The following is a 14,757-nucleotide window of genomic DNA, read 5'->3' on the forward strand; positions in this document are numbered from 1 at the left end:
ACCAGGTTCCACTAACTCCAACTCCCAAAGTATCTATGAATTCTTCTGTCACTTCTCATCCTCCGCGGCCACCCCCCAACTCCAAGATGCTGTAAGCTATCATCCAGGCCACAGAAACAGCCTCCTGGGGTGTCTCCCCACACTCATTCTTGCCCTTTCTAACCCACTTGCCATACTGCACCAAAACAGGCAACACACCCCCGCCCCTGCTTAAAACTATTTTAATTGTTCCCCAGTTCTCGTATGGCCAAGGTCACAGTCTTTACCACAGCCCACATGTTGTGCACTATTACAGCCTGAGTTACTGCCCCTCCCCACCCCCCCAACCTGCAGCCACAGAGACCTCCTATCAGTTCCTCAGAATGCTTTGTTCCTTCCTCCTCAGGACCTTGGCATATGCTATCTCCTCTGCCTAGAATACTTTTTCTTGCCCACCCCCACCTCTCCCACTAATCCCAACACATTCATTAGGACTCAGATCAAATGTGCCTTCCTCAGGAGAACGGGCCTTGATTTCCCTGTTATATACTCACTGCCAGCTCAGAATTCTCCTCAGAAAAAGATTAGGAGCATAATAATTAAATGCCTATGCAATTACTTGTTCTTTGTCTATCTTCTGCACCAGCCTATAAGCTTTAGAATTCATGGATTCTGCATTTCTTATTCATACTCTATCCACAGCTTTGAGCACAAGAACTAGTAATATAGTAGGTGCTCAACATCTATTTGTGGAATGAACATACAAATAATAACTTAAGAGGCCTAGGACTTCCCTGGTGGCGCAGTGGTTAAGAATCCGCCTGCCAGTGCAGGGGACCCAGGTTCGATCCCTGGTCCGGGAAGATCCCACATGCCGTGGAGCAACTCAGCCCGTGCGCCACAACTACTGAGCCTGAGCTCTAGAGCCTGCAAGCCACAACTACTGAGCCCACGTGCCACAACTACTGAAGTCCGCGTGCCTAGAGCCTGTGCTCTGCAATGAGAAGCCACCGCAATGAAGAGTAGCACCCCCTCGCTGCAACTAGAGAAAGCTTGCCTGCAGCAACAAAGACCCAACGCAGCCATAAATAAATAAATAAACAAACACAAATAACTCAGTTAAAAGATGGGCAAAGGATCTGAAAGACATTTCTCAAAAGGAGATATACATATGGTCAATAAGCACATGAAAAGATGTTCAAATCATTCATCATCAGGGAAATGCAAATCAAGTCATAATGAAATATCACCGCTCCCTACCCATTAGGATGGCTATAATCGAAAAGATAATCACAATTGCTGGTGAGGATGCGGCGGAACTGGAGCGCTCACATGCTGGTGGAAACTTCTGTAAACTAGCTGCAGCCACTTTAGAAAAGAGTCTGGCAGTTCCTCAAACCGTTAGACAGAATTACTACATGACCTAGCAATTCCACTCCTAGATCTATACCCCGGAGAACTAAAAACACAGGTACACACAAAAACTTGTACATGAATGTTCACAGCAACATTATTCATAATATCCGAAAGGTAGCAACTGCCCAAATGTCCATCAACTAATGAATGGATAAATAAAATGTGGTATCCATACAACGGACTATCACTGGGCCATAAAAAGAAATGAACGACGGATACCTGCTACAGCAAGAAAGAACCTTGAAAACGTTATGCTAAGTAGAAGAAGCCAGTCACCAAAGATCACAGACTACGTGATTCCATTTATATGAAATATCCAGGGCAGGCAAATCTATAAAGACAGAAAAAAGCTTAGTGGCCGCCTTCAGCTAGGGGTGCGCAGCTGGGGGAAATAGTAAGTGACTGCTAATGGGCTCGGGGCTTCTGCCTGGGATAAGGTTATGTTCTAAAATTGATTGTAGTCGATAATGGTTGGGACCCTGGAAAGGAGGAAATCAGCAAAGCCTCTCAAGAAGCAAAGAAGAAGAAGGAGCCCTTGTTGCACGTTCTAGGATGTCAAATGCTTTCAAGCATGTACTCCCGTAATCCTCGGGTGAACTATGCATTCCCAGAGCTCAGAGGATTACAGAAGTTATTATACCTATTTTCTCCAGATGAAGAACTGAGACGTCAAACAACCAGCCCAGTGTCATACAATAAGAAGGCTGGAGAGCTGAGCCTCAGGCTAGCTCTTCAACCTCTACTGCCCAGTTAAGAAAAGTGAGAGCCTTTCTGCCCTGAAATTCCACGCAAGAGGAGAGAACAGGTTCAAGGACAAGAACAGTCTGCAGTGGTGTCAGGGACCACTCGGGAGGAGGTGGACGCCTCATCAAAAAGGGCTGGAAAATAAGTCACTTGCTTGGTCCTCAGACTCCACCAATCTCTATTCTTGGATCCAAATCTGTGTGTCATATGGCAGCAGAGAAGATAGCTGCAAGTGCACAAATGCCAAAGCCAATTTCAGGCTGGAAGGCTGCCGTCAGTCACCCTAACGCCGCTTCCAAAATAACACCACACAAAATGCTACCTTATGGATGCCGAACAGAATCCCACCTACCACCTTATTAAAGATGGCATCCTGGAACTTCTCACTTGGGGACGGACGGGGGACAGGAATGCACATACCCTGAGCTCCTACCACGGACACGGCCCGAGGCACTCGCCACACATGGCCTCACGGAGCCAGCATGCCAGCCCCGGGTGCCAGGTCACAATGATCCCCTTGGAGCCACTGAAAGTCAGGTGACTGACCCAAGGACTCAGAGCAGGTGAGCGGCGAGGCCCAATGCAATCACAGGTGTATCTGTACAGCCCAGCATCTCGTCCCTGTAACTCAACCAGAAGTATGTCCCGTCTCCCTGTTTCGCCCCTGGGCTGCAAAGATGTTCTTTTTAACAGGATGCCACAGTTCTAGCCTAAGCTCAAGGATTACTGATTCCCTGACCAACCAAAGACCACAGAGAAGACCATTAAATTTTCTTCTACGTTGCATAGACCGGAGGCCAAACTGGTGGTAAGAGAGCTCCTCCCTTCCTGAGAAAGGTAGGGTTACAATATCCCTGTCTGCCTCTAAAACCAGACTCCACTTTACGCCCCTGCTACTCCTCTCAACGGCTGAGTCACCCTGGACAATTTTCTGAGCCTTTCAGAGCTTATATTTCTTCACATGCAAAATGTAGGTAATACCTACCTAACTAATATGCTTGGTGAGAAGATTAACTGTGATGATACATGAATAGAATATCTAGCACAATCCTGGCATATATAGCAGATGCTAAAAAAAATAAACACAGTAGCCTTCCTTTTGAAGATACCAGCAGGAAGATAATTCCAAATGGAAAATTTTTTTCAATATATTTGGGGAAATTAAGTTCATTTGATTATCCAATTTTCCTGAATATAGGATGCTATCTCCCTCATAGATAGCAGGGGGAAAAAAAACACATGCACACACACAACATCTAGTTTTCCTAATACACAGGTACAAACTAAGCTAGCTGGGGCAGATGAGAGCAACTCTATTCTAGCCAAATTGCACAAATCTGCATCTCGAGTACTGTTGATATAATGGCAGTGTCTTTTTTTCTTTTTTTTTGGTCTCTACTGATATCTTTAGAAAACCCTTTTCTAGAAATTACAGTTTTGGTGCATAATTTAAAACAATCAAAAGCAATTTTGCTAATGATATATCTAACTCTCTTTGGTATGCACAAAAGCGGTAATTTACTGGTCAGAAAATAAACTTAATTCTCCATTCTGATGCTATGAAGCAGTGTGCACAGCTGATTTCTCAGAGACAAAACACCCATCAGAAACAAGGAGACCAGTCGCTGGAGCCCTACCACAAACACGACCTCTCTCCTTCTCTCCCAAGCCGCTCCCATCTCTCTGTTATGGGGCCCCTCAATCCCAACCCCTCCTCCCCAGGAGGGTTTTAGTAAAAGGTCCGATCAAACATTGCCAGGAGAGTCTGGTTTTTCACAATCTGGCATATTTGATGGTATCTGAGGAGAAGCATCTAGAGAAAGGATCTTGACTGAAGCAAAATGCAGGCATTCACCCACCAAAACCAGACCCTACCACTCGGGCCAGCACAGGCTAGACAGGAGCCTGACCCAGGGAAAGGGCACGGCTGTGCAGTCAGGCCTCTCACAGCTGGCTGACCATGGGCACTCGGGACCTGGCTTCCTTACCTTTGCCGGGTGTTGTAAGGATAAGAGAATGGAGACAAAGCCCACAGAACGGTACCTCTAAGACACAAAGTCCATACAAAATAAAACCTAGGTTCTCGTCCCTACCCCTAAAGTCAGGTCATTCCAGTTTTACTGCAACTGGCAAAAGTAAAGGTCCATCAACAGGGGAAAATTATGTAAACTTTGGTACATTCCCCACAGTGGAATTTTAGCAGCCGTTACAAGGAAAGATGTTCCTGATACATAACATGGAACAGTAAGCCACAGACAGATGTACACACACGACTCTGCTTTAATAATGAAAACACACGGATATCACGAGTTACAGATAAAGAAGAGACGGCTGGGATGGCGGAGGAGACAGGGAGGGAGGAAATGCTGGTAACACTTTGGGGAAGTTCAGGATGGACACACACCTCCAGGCAGAGGCCAAGATTAAGTACAGGCAGAGAGAGACACCAGACTTTATACACATTTTTAAAAAGCAGTGGGATCGGAGGTGATTTTTAAGTTTTCGGTCTATATTTAGTAAGTAACTAAGTAAGTAATACGTGGGGAAACTTACTTTTTCGGTCCCGCTGGGGAAGGAGAGGGCAGCGGCCTGCCGCCCCGGCATCCCGCACAAGCTCTCCGGCTGAGGCTCGGCGCCGAATACGGCGTCTGTTGGCTTCTCTTCCCAAGGCTCTGTCGTGCCCTCGAGTCTGAATCTGACCGTGTCGCCCTCCACAGCCATGGTCTGCACGGAGGCATCTTTCTGCTCCACCCTGGACGCCTCTGCCGCCTTTGCTAGCTGGGCTCCCGGAGGCCACTCGAGTTCATCACGTGGCTTGGAAGACAAGTTGGCTTGGATGAAATGCCCGAGTTCACCTCTTAGCTGAACGGCCATCTGCCCAAGTGTCTTCTCCGTTTTACCGTCAAGGTGTTCTCCCGAAGCTTCCTGCTCTCTCAAGCATATCTGTTCCAGAAGCAGTTCTCGGAGCACTTTCAGAAGGTCCGGCCTGTTTTTCCAAAAGGGAAGGAAGTGGGAGGACTCAGCTTTCTGCTATGGCCTTGTCACCGACCCACTTTCCTAAGTTTTCCCCATCGATTCTGGCCCAGATTCTGCTGAATTTAAACACAGTGAGCACTTGCCACATGCCAGGACCCAGGCCAACTATGCTATTCAGGTCACCTCAGAACAACCACACCAGGTAGGTACCACATGTCTCCTTCATGGAGGAGAAGGAGAGAACTGATTTGGCGCAGGTGCACAGCAAGTGAGGGGGGCACACAGCTACCTGGACGCAGGCTGGGCTTTGGAAGAGCAAACAGAGTCATAAGGTACGCATGACGATTGCAAGGTCCGCCCACCCCCCTGGGCCCATCCCTACATCCAGGGGCAAGTATGGCTTTGGATGAATCTAGCCAACCTGGCAGATCCATGAGCCACCTGGTCCATCAGGGTGCACAGTCGGTGCTCAGCAAAGGTATCGAATGAAGGGATGCTGGGAACTGCTCTGGATAAAAAGAGCAGTGGCTTTGAAATCAGACAAAATGGCTTCAGATTCTAACTCTGTGATTCTTGGAAAGCAAGGTGAGTTTTCCTCCACAGGACGCTGTGAGGATTAAACGAGAGCATGTATGGGTAGCAGATGCTTCTCACGCCCCTTTGCCACATGGCCTGGGCCTCCCTGGGATTTCAGCTGCAACTGCGTTGACAGCTCTTGTAGACAGTCCCTCCGCCAGCGCCCACGGCATCTCTCTGCTGCCTTGGGCCCTTTCCCAGAGCTCTCTGAGCCGGCCAGCAGGGCAGCGGGCAAGTGCGGACCCATTTATAGCTCCAGGGGAAACCCTAACCAGTGGAGGAAGAGAGCTGTTGGGTGAATGTCCCAGTCTCCCGACCTTCAGAGGGCCAGCACTGACGCAGGGTCTACACCGTCCCTCAGAGGGTGGCTGGCAGGGCGGAGGCCCAGCTGCCCACAGTCGCAACCAGATCATAAGGCAGCCTTCCTGGCTTTGCCTCCATCCCTACCTTAGTCTCCCTCATCCCTCCTCCCTTCTGCCTGGAGTCACATCCCAAATAAACCACTTGTACCCAAGTGGTTACCTCAGGCTCTGCTTTCCCAGGAACTCAAACTAAGCCAACATGTAGAAGACTCTGGAGCGGTTCCAGAAGAATCCCTCGTGAGTGTGTGTCTTGGGCCAGACACTATAGTGGGCGCTGGGGCTGCAGAAGAGCCTGCGGGGCCTGGTGTTAGAGGCAGTTGTGTAAACAAGTCACTACTCCACAGGCTAAAAAGAGAAACACAGGCACCGTGGAAGTCTGGGAAGCTACGGGCAAGCATCCCAGGGTGTCCAGACTGGGGGTGGCAGGAAGAACGCCAAAAAAGGGCCTCTAGAGTTGATGAGAGGTTAGCTGGGGGAAGGGAAATGGAACCTTCTAAGCATGGAAAACAATATGAACGGAGTCAAGACACACTGTGGAGAGCAGGGAGGTGAGGCTGGAAGGTGGGGCAGGGAGACCTCAGCCATGTTAAGGAAAGGAGAGCCACTGGGAGGCTCTGTGTGACGGAGTGCATGGCCACACACGTGCCGGGGGTAGAGAATGAATGGAGAGATTTCCCGTCAGGACAGTGGTGAGAGTACACTCAAGAGCCCCTACCATCTGCTCTAAACATACGTAAATGACAGCAAAACAGACAAGACAAAAAAATGGTCAAGGTGCACTACAGGACTCAGAATCAAATAAGATGTATCCAAAGGTCAGAAACAGAGGAGGAGACCCACTGCCATGATAAAGAGGGCATCCGCAGAAAGCGGAAATTTAACTCCCATGGTTGGAAGAAGACCCACGCAAATTTCATGCCCCTAAAGTAAGACCTAGAGAGACAAGTCAAGGCAACTTCAAAAGCACCGCACAGGGAGGAGCAAGGATGGCGGGCGGAGCAGGGCTGCTGACACAAACCACTGCTGCAAACAAAATCCACTGTTATGAAAGACAGCAATCGGACAGAGGAGAGAGTCCACACTCGAGGAAATAAAAACAATAACGCAATCTGAAGAAGACTTAAAATAAGTACGTGTCAATCATCTAAAAAATAAAGGAGAAAAAGAGACTCATAAAAATGAGAGGAAGTTATAAAACTGAGACAGAAAATTATAAAAAAGAAGACTGGAGCGGGGGCAAGCACTGAGGGAGGGCCAGCTGGAAAGCTGTTGCTATCTTCTGGGAAAAAGAAGATGTGGTCAGGATGGGGGTGGAGGTGAGTAAAGGAGGACCATTACTCACTACCGAACAACACACAATAAAATCCAGGAAAAAAGACTTACAAATGGGTAGTAAAAGGTGGTGAAAGAGGCCATTATAGGGCTTCCCCGGTGGCGCAGTGGTTGAGAGTCCGCCTGCCAATGCAGGGGACACAGGTTCGTGCCCCGGTCTGGGAAGATCCCACATGCCGCGGAGCGGCTGGGCCCATGAGCCATGGCCGCTGAGCCTGCGCGTCTGGAGCCTGTGCTCCACAACGGGAGAGGCCACAACAGTGAGAGGCTCGTGTACCACACACAAAAAAAATAAATAAAAGAAAAGCAGGAACTGACATTTACTAAGCACTTAACGGTGTGCCAGGTCCCTTAAATACACTAAATAGCTTTAGTCCTCAGAGTAAGACCGAGATGGGGGCTGTTACTGACCCCATTTCACAGATGAAGAACACAGGCTCGTGAAGATTCAAGATCTTCCGGCAAAGTGGCAGAGCGAAGACTGCAGACGCAGACTTTCTGACTCCAAAGAAGCACTGCATTCTTTCTAGTTTTCTAAACTTAAACCTTCTGCTATGATGCTGAGCTTCTAACAGTCTGCACATTCATTCTAATATTCATCGAGCTTCTCCCATTTGTCACGTAAGGCGGTGGAAATGCATGGTGGAAAAGAATCATGGCGCTGACGTTTCATTGAGGAGACAGACATCCATACAGACACGGGTAACTGAATAAGACAGTGCAAGGCAAGGAGAAGTACAAGGAAGGAGGGACGAGAAGGAGGGGAGGAGGGCGGCAGTCCTGAGACAAAGTGTAGAAGCAAGGATTCTTGTTAGACAAAGTGGTCAGGAAAGGCCTCTCCACAGAGCTGAGACACCACCACATCCCGGGAAAAGAGTGTGCCAGGTAGCGGGAACTGCTACTGCAAAGGCTCTGAGGTGAGAACAGGCTTGGATGACGGAGGAACAGAAGGGTGAGTGTGAACAAGAGAGGTAGCTGATAAAGACGCAGAAACAGGCAGAGGCCAGGCCAGGGAGCTCTGATCTTACTCTAAAGGTAACGGAAAGCCAGTGGAAAGCTTTAAGCACAGAAGAAACATAATCTCATCTAAGTTTTTGAAAGCTGGCTCTGGCTCCTCTGTGGAGAATGGCTACAGAGAGGCAGAAACGGAAGCAGGGAGACAATCTAGAAGGCTGTGCTTTTGGAGTCCAGGCACGAGATGTGACAGCTTGGACTAAGCTGGACTAACAGGGAAGCCGTAGAGACGTGAGTGGGTGGATTAGGGATACATTTTCCAGGTGGAACAACAGGACTTACTGATAGTTATGAGGATTGTGGAAGCTACACTTCCAGCCACAGCAGTGCTATTAAGTGACTCGTGGAAGAACAGCAGAGAAGCACATTAGAACAGGGGTTGGGTTTTAAACCAATTAGAGGGACTTCCCTGGTGGCGCAGTGGTTAAGAATCCGCCTGTCAACGCAGGGGACACAGGTTTGATCCTCGGTCCAGGAAGATCCCACATGCCACGGAGCAACTAAGCCTGTGCGCCACAACTACTGAGCCTGCACTCTAGAGCCCACAAACCACAACTACTGAGCCCGCGTGCCTAGAGCCCTGCTCCACAACAAGAGAAGCCACCGCAATGAGAAGCCCGCGCACCATGATGAAGAGTAGCCCAACTAGAGGAAGCCCTCGCGCAGCAACGAAGACCCAATGCAGCGAAAAATAAAGAAATCAATACATTTGTTTAAATTAAAAATTAAAAAAAATAAAAGAAAATAAACCGATTAGAGTTGAAAGTGCCTGTCAGACACACAGGAGGAGACAGCAAGCAGGCAGCTGACCGTGTGATCTGAAGGAGGGAGTCTGGGCCGTGGGTATGAATTTGGAGGTCACACAGCATACTCTGCAGCCGTGGAGAAAGGAGGTACAGACAGAGAAAGGGAGCTAGAAAGGAGCTCCAGGACACTCCAACATCCAGCGTCCAGCATCCGGCAGAGGAAGAGGAGCCAGCACAGGAGACTGAGGAGGAGAGGCCAGTGAGGGAGAAGGAAAATAGAGAGGGGAGCTGTGAACAGAGGCTGGAGAGCGTGGCCACCGCTGCGGGAGAGCGGACACTGGCCACTGGATTCACAACTTGCAAACTGGAGTTGACCTTGATAAGTGAAGCAAAGGGTATGGAAGCACTTGGGCTGAGATGAAGAGGCCTAGGTAACCCCTCACCTGTCCCATCCAACCCTGCTTTCAGACCTGGGCTTGGTCAGCTACTCATGCTACAGGCGTCCTCGGGAGGGGTCACGCTTTGTATTGATCGTCACTCATTTCAAAATGGGCGCTCAGCACCGCCCGGCAGCTTCTCTTCTCCCCTCCCCAGCTGACGACCTTGCCCTGCTCAGGGGAGGGGAGCGCGGAGGAAGCAACCGCAAGTGCCCATCCGGAGGGACCAGCATGTGCCCGGGCTCTGAAACGAGATGAAAGGGGTCTCGTTCCAGGGACTGGAAGGACTGTGCTCCAGGGCAAAGCCCAGAAAGCAAGCCGGGGACGGTGTGAACAGCGCCGAAGGAGGGGGTCGCCAGATCACACGGGGCCTGGCCCCAAGAAAAATGGTCCCAAGAGAAATGGAGCGTCTCCGAGCCGTCTTAAGCAGAGGAGTGACTTCACTGCATTTTAAGTAACCGCTCTGGATACAGTATGGAAAACAGCCTGGAAGGGGGACGGATGGCTGCAGAGGACTAGTTAGAAGGCAACTGCAGGGGACTAGTTAGAAGGCAACTGCAGGGGACTAGTTAGAAGGCAACTGCAGGGATGCCGGAGAAGTGTGACGGAAGCGAGGAGTGGAGAGGAGGAGACAGGGATGGGAGGAGCGCATTTGGGAGGTGAAGGGTCAGGACTTGGGTTTGGGAGGTGAAGGAAAGGGGAGGATCGAGGAGGACCCGGGTTTCTGTCTGAAGCCCACAGACCCAGTCCCTCCGTAACACAGGATCTGCCTGCAAGCACTCGCCGTGTCCTCTCCCCGCAGCCCGCACACCCGAGTCTCCTTGGGTCTTTCTCCGCTAACTTCTTCAGACCCCTCGCCAGCTCCACGCTCTGGTGGTCCCTTACCTGTCCCTTCACCATGCCCAGAAGAGCAGACCCAGGTTTTTCAGGAGAGTTAGCTTCTCTGCTTCTACTAGGTATGGCTCAAGAATGCAATACTAGCCTTGAAAAAAAAAATCCCCCAAGGGTCCCCCTTTAGACTTTTTCCAATGTCACACCTAAGTTTAGCTACAAAGACTGAAACACTTAGGTAATAAATCCTAAACCATGTCCTCTAAGGAATGGGGCAAACGAACCAGAAGCACGTGAAGAGAGGGTTAGGAACCACACACACGGTGAAGACCATGGGAGAGCAGGGCCAGCCAGCCCGTCCTCCACGAGCTGACCCTTCACTCCAGCCCCGGTGAACGAGTGCTCAGCTTGGTCAAGTGCAAGACAGCTAATCAGGCTAAGCTGCTTCCTTATTCCATCCCAGTGGATGGGTAAGTTGAATCAGATTTACTCCTGGGGCCCAGCTACTCTGCTAGCCCGTTAGGCCCCAGCGTGGACGGCTAGAGGGTGGCAGAGCTCAGAGGCCTAAGTCTCGGGCCTAAGCCTATCGCGCTCCACACCAGGGTATCAGACATGGGCTCAGCGATGAACACGGAGGCCTGAATCACGGGCTGGCCGACGTATCTTGCATATGGTATGAATCTTACCTGAGGGTAACGGGGAAAGGGTAGGAGTAACTGGCCAGGCACATTTTAAGCAGTAATATCACCAAAGCCCCACTTAATACCAACCTGGATCCCTATGGACACACATTATCTCATTTCATTCTCACAAGATCCCTGCAGGGTCGCTAAGTATCATCACCCCCCACTTTACAGGTGAGGAAACTAAGATGGGGAGATAAGTCCCAAGGTCCAAACGGTACAGATGGACCGGAGCACAGGTCTGTCTGACTCTAATACCCTGCTTTTTGGGGGGATCAAAACACCGAACTCCTGGAGAGACTATCTGGGCAGAAAATTAGTGTTTCCCTGGCCAATGAGAATCCTAGTTACCCAAGCGGTCTTTTTAAAAGACCACAGCTGGGCCTTCAGGAGGGCCCTCGGAGCCGTAAACCTGCCGTCCTGGGGCTCAGCGGTGCACCAGGAAAGGCAGCTGCACAGAAAGCAGGGTCAGAGCAGCAGATGCCGGCCAGCATTTAAGAAAGCCTTTTCTAACACTAGAGCTGGCCCACGATGGCCCGGAAGCTGATGGAACAGACGCCTACAAGGGAACAGGTAACTGAATGGCTGATGTCCCAAGCTTGCCTGCGGAGTGTCGGCGCGTAAAGCGCTTTCTTTAAAACTGTAATGAAGTCTAAATTTTCAGAAATCAGGAGACTGAGCATACAAATTTGGGGCTTCTACTGAAAGACTGGAAGCTCTGAGGCCACGGGCTGGCATGACAACAATGATTTGGGGCTGAAAAGCTCCTCCCTGCCGGGAGGGAGCATGTGGGCCCCAATTCCCTGCACTCCCACCAGTCCATTGTTACTTTCCCAGGTCACATCACCCAAGTGCATTCCTAGGCGGTCCTCAGAGAGAGCGAGGTGCACCTTTTAACTCAACACAGGAGCCCCTGATGCCGAGGAAATCCTCCATTTCTCAAGTGTCATTATGGTCACCCAACTCCCTGTGATAATATACCAGAACAGCCACTGGGCGTGTCCCCCTAGCATGAGGACTCATGCTAGAAAAATGTTAAGCAGATGTCAGGGGCTGGGGAGGGTGGCCTCCCGGAGCTCACAGAACACTACCGTCCTTTTTCAGCTGAAAAAATGTGTACGAGGCTGAGCCCACCAAGGACATGAGAACCGCTAGGCTCCTGCCAGCCGTCCTGGGTGGTGGTACCGGCTCCCTTTCTCTGTCTGTGCTGGAGGAGAATGAAAGGTTTCACTGAACACACGCCACGTGCCAGCCATTCTCCTTGAACAGCATTTTTCCCACTCCTCACAGCAACCCCAAGAAGTGGTCAGAGAAACGGAGGCACTGAGAGAGGAAGGCAAGCACTGCTCCCTCTGGCTCCAAAGCCCAGAGCAGCTGCTAGTGGCCTGGAAAGACTGGGAAAGAAGGGAAATCTGCTCCTGAAGGACTAATTGTAAAAATACAAATGTACTGAATATTTCTCCCTTTTCGTTTTAAGGAAAACACCCTGTAGTGCCTCCTCACACAGGAAAGACTCCCGGCAGATATAATGAGAAGGGAATTGTAGTTCAAGCTCAACATGAAACAGCAGAGTCACAAGTACAGGGGCAGTTTTTTAGGCTGTTGTAGAAAGCGGAAGGGATCTCGGGAGGGCTGATTCCTCGCGCTGACAGCCAGGCAGCCCTTTCCGGGCTCCCGGGAACAATCCTGAAGGAAGCTTTCTCTCTCCTCTTTACGCTGGCCTTGCACGCGGCTTTGCTGAACGCAGTCCCCTCGCGGCCAAGGAGCAGGCAGCCTAATTACTTAATTGCACAACTGGCAAGATTCCTTCCAAGCCATTTCGGGAGCTCTCCCAGGCAAATTACACAGCACCGCCATCTAAATCCATTTAGCAAAATGAGTTTGTTCTCCCCTCAAACCAGAGACAACTGCAGTGCCTGGGTCCCATGTCTACCTGGATTCCAGTAACCGTATGGCCTTCTCGCTGAAGAGAGGGGCGAGCAGGCTCAGGAGCTCGCCTTCTTCCAAACTCTGGTCTCCAGGGCAGCCGGATTTGTGGGCTCCGTCGGAGTCTAAAATATTGGAATCTGTGTGCCTTAAATATCCATTTTTGCAGCCCCCTTTGGAATGGACCTCCATAATCTGCAAATCAAAGTATGTGGTCAGATAATGGACTACGAAGGAGGGGAAGGGGGTTACGTGGAAAAGAGAGAGAGGATGGAGACAAACAGTGATGAGTGAGGGCAAGCAGACCCGAGAGAAAATGAAAGGGGAGAGGGAGGGTGCACGCGGTCCACACACGCTCATCTGAGGGCACGGAGATGTTTACATCACTTCCTCTCACCCTCAGTTTCCTTATCCGTAACTAGGCACAGTAACGCCACCTCCCATGGCGGCTACGAGAACAAAATGAGATGGCTGGCCCACTTAAGTTCCTGGCGCAGTGTCTTACCCGCTACAGCTGTGTTCCCTCAGCCCACGGCCTACTTCCTGTAAATTCTTTCTAAGAAGGGTCCGGAACATTGTTAACTGCCATTAACAATGCTTTGGACATTTATTATATGCTTCTTGCAATGTATCCTCCTCATTATATATCAGAAAGCAACCTCTTTACAGACACATCCTCATTACTGTGACTTTGATTTGTCTCATCAGGACGGTGGAGAGTTCCTAATTCCCATGGAGACGTGTTCTTCACAGATCCACCTTCTTGGGTCGCTGAAGGTCCCGGAGGAGTGGTACCAAGGAAACATCTAGTTAAAGCCTGTGCTGGGCATGTCTTGAGGTGCTGCAATTAGCATTCCTTCTCTCACTTTCCAAAGCTGTAAATTTCTTCTATCAGTCTATAAATAACTCCTCTTGACTTCATTACTGCTGGTGATATACACACTGGCCATTACACCCCTCTCTCCACATGTGTAAAATGATTAAGATTTTTAAACGGAAGACAAGACCCACACAGATGAGCTGTCATTTATAGGGTCTTGTTTGCCACCAATCTAGTCATTAAATCCACCTAAATAAGCAACCTCCACCGAAGGAAAAGTCTAGAATATAATAATAATAAAAAGAGCAATTGCTACCACTTACTGAGCACTTAGTACGTACCTTCTCTTTAAATATCACAATTCTAACCAGGAAGCGGTGTTATTATCTTCATTGATGGGGAAACTCGGACTTGGGGGTTAAGCAAGGGTTAACGCAAGGTCACAGAGATCGTGACCAAGACTCAAAATCAGACCTGATTCCGGAGCCCCCACTTTTAACTGCTTTGCTGTCCAAAACGCTCATGAGAATGATCTCTCACTCAAGACTCCACGAACCTGAACACCCTGAAGGCCACAAACGCCCGATCTGCAGCCTCCTGTCTCCCACCACATCCAGTGTTTACGGTTCTTTCAACCCTGGAGAATATCTGCTCCAAATGTTCAGCCTCAGTGTGCCTGGAGTGAAATTCTCAACACCGCCCAGATGACACTAAGCTGGGTTTCAGATCAGGAGATTGCAGACGGACCCAGAGGAGGAAAGTCTGGTTCTATCAGTGGCTCCTTACACTACACACAGATGATCTGGGAGTTCACAGCAGTCCAGAGACAAGGGCTCTGGTCCCAACTCTGTCACTGCCTTACTCTGAGCCCCAGATAAACCATCTCCCCTCCTAGGCCTCAGTTTCCAATGCGTA

At 49.9% G+C, this 14,757-nt stretch overlaps 1 protein-coding gene across 5 annotated transcripts in view; it reads right to left on the reverse strand.

Moving 5' to 3' along the window:
- CDK5RAP2 (CDK5 regulatory subunit associated protein 2) overlaps positions 1-14,757 on the reverse strand; it is a 181,320-nt gene that overhangs the window by 55,314 nt on the left and 111,249 nt on the right. For all 5 annotated transcript variants that reach the window (XM_079927833.1, XM_079927831.1, XM_079927832.1 and 2 more), the window contains 2 exons: positions 13,030-13,217; positions 4,693-5,125 (listed from right to left, as the gene is read on the reverse strand). In XM_079927833.1, coding sequence (XP_079783959.1) covers positions 4,693-5,125; positions 13,030-13,217 — 621 coding nt within the window. The remainder of the gene's footprint in view (positions 1-4,692; positions 5,126-13,029; positions 13,218-14,757) is intronic.

The sequence above is a fragment of the Stenella coeruleoalba genome (genome assembly GCF_951394435.1).
Source record: "Stenella coeruleoalba genome assembly, chromosome: 7".
Taxonomy (NCBI): Eukaryota; Metazoa; Chordata; class Mammalia; order Artiodactyla; family Delphinidae; genus Stenella; species Stenella coeruleoalba.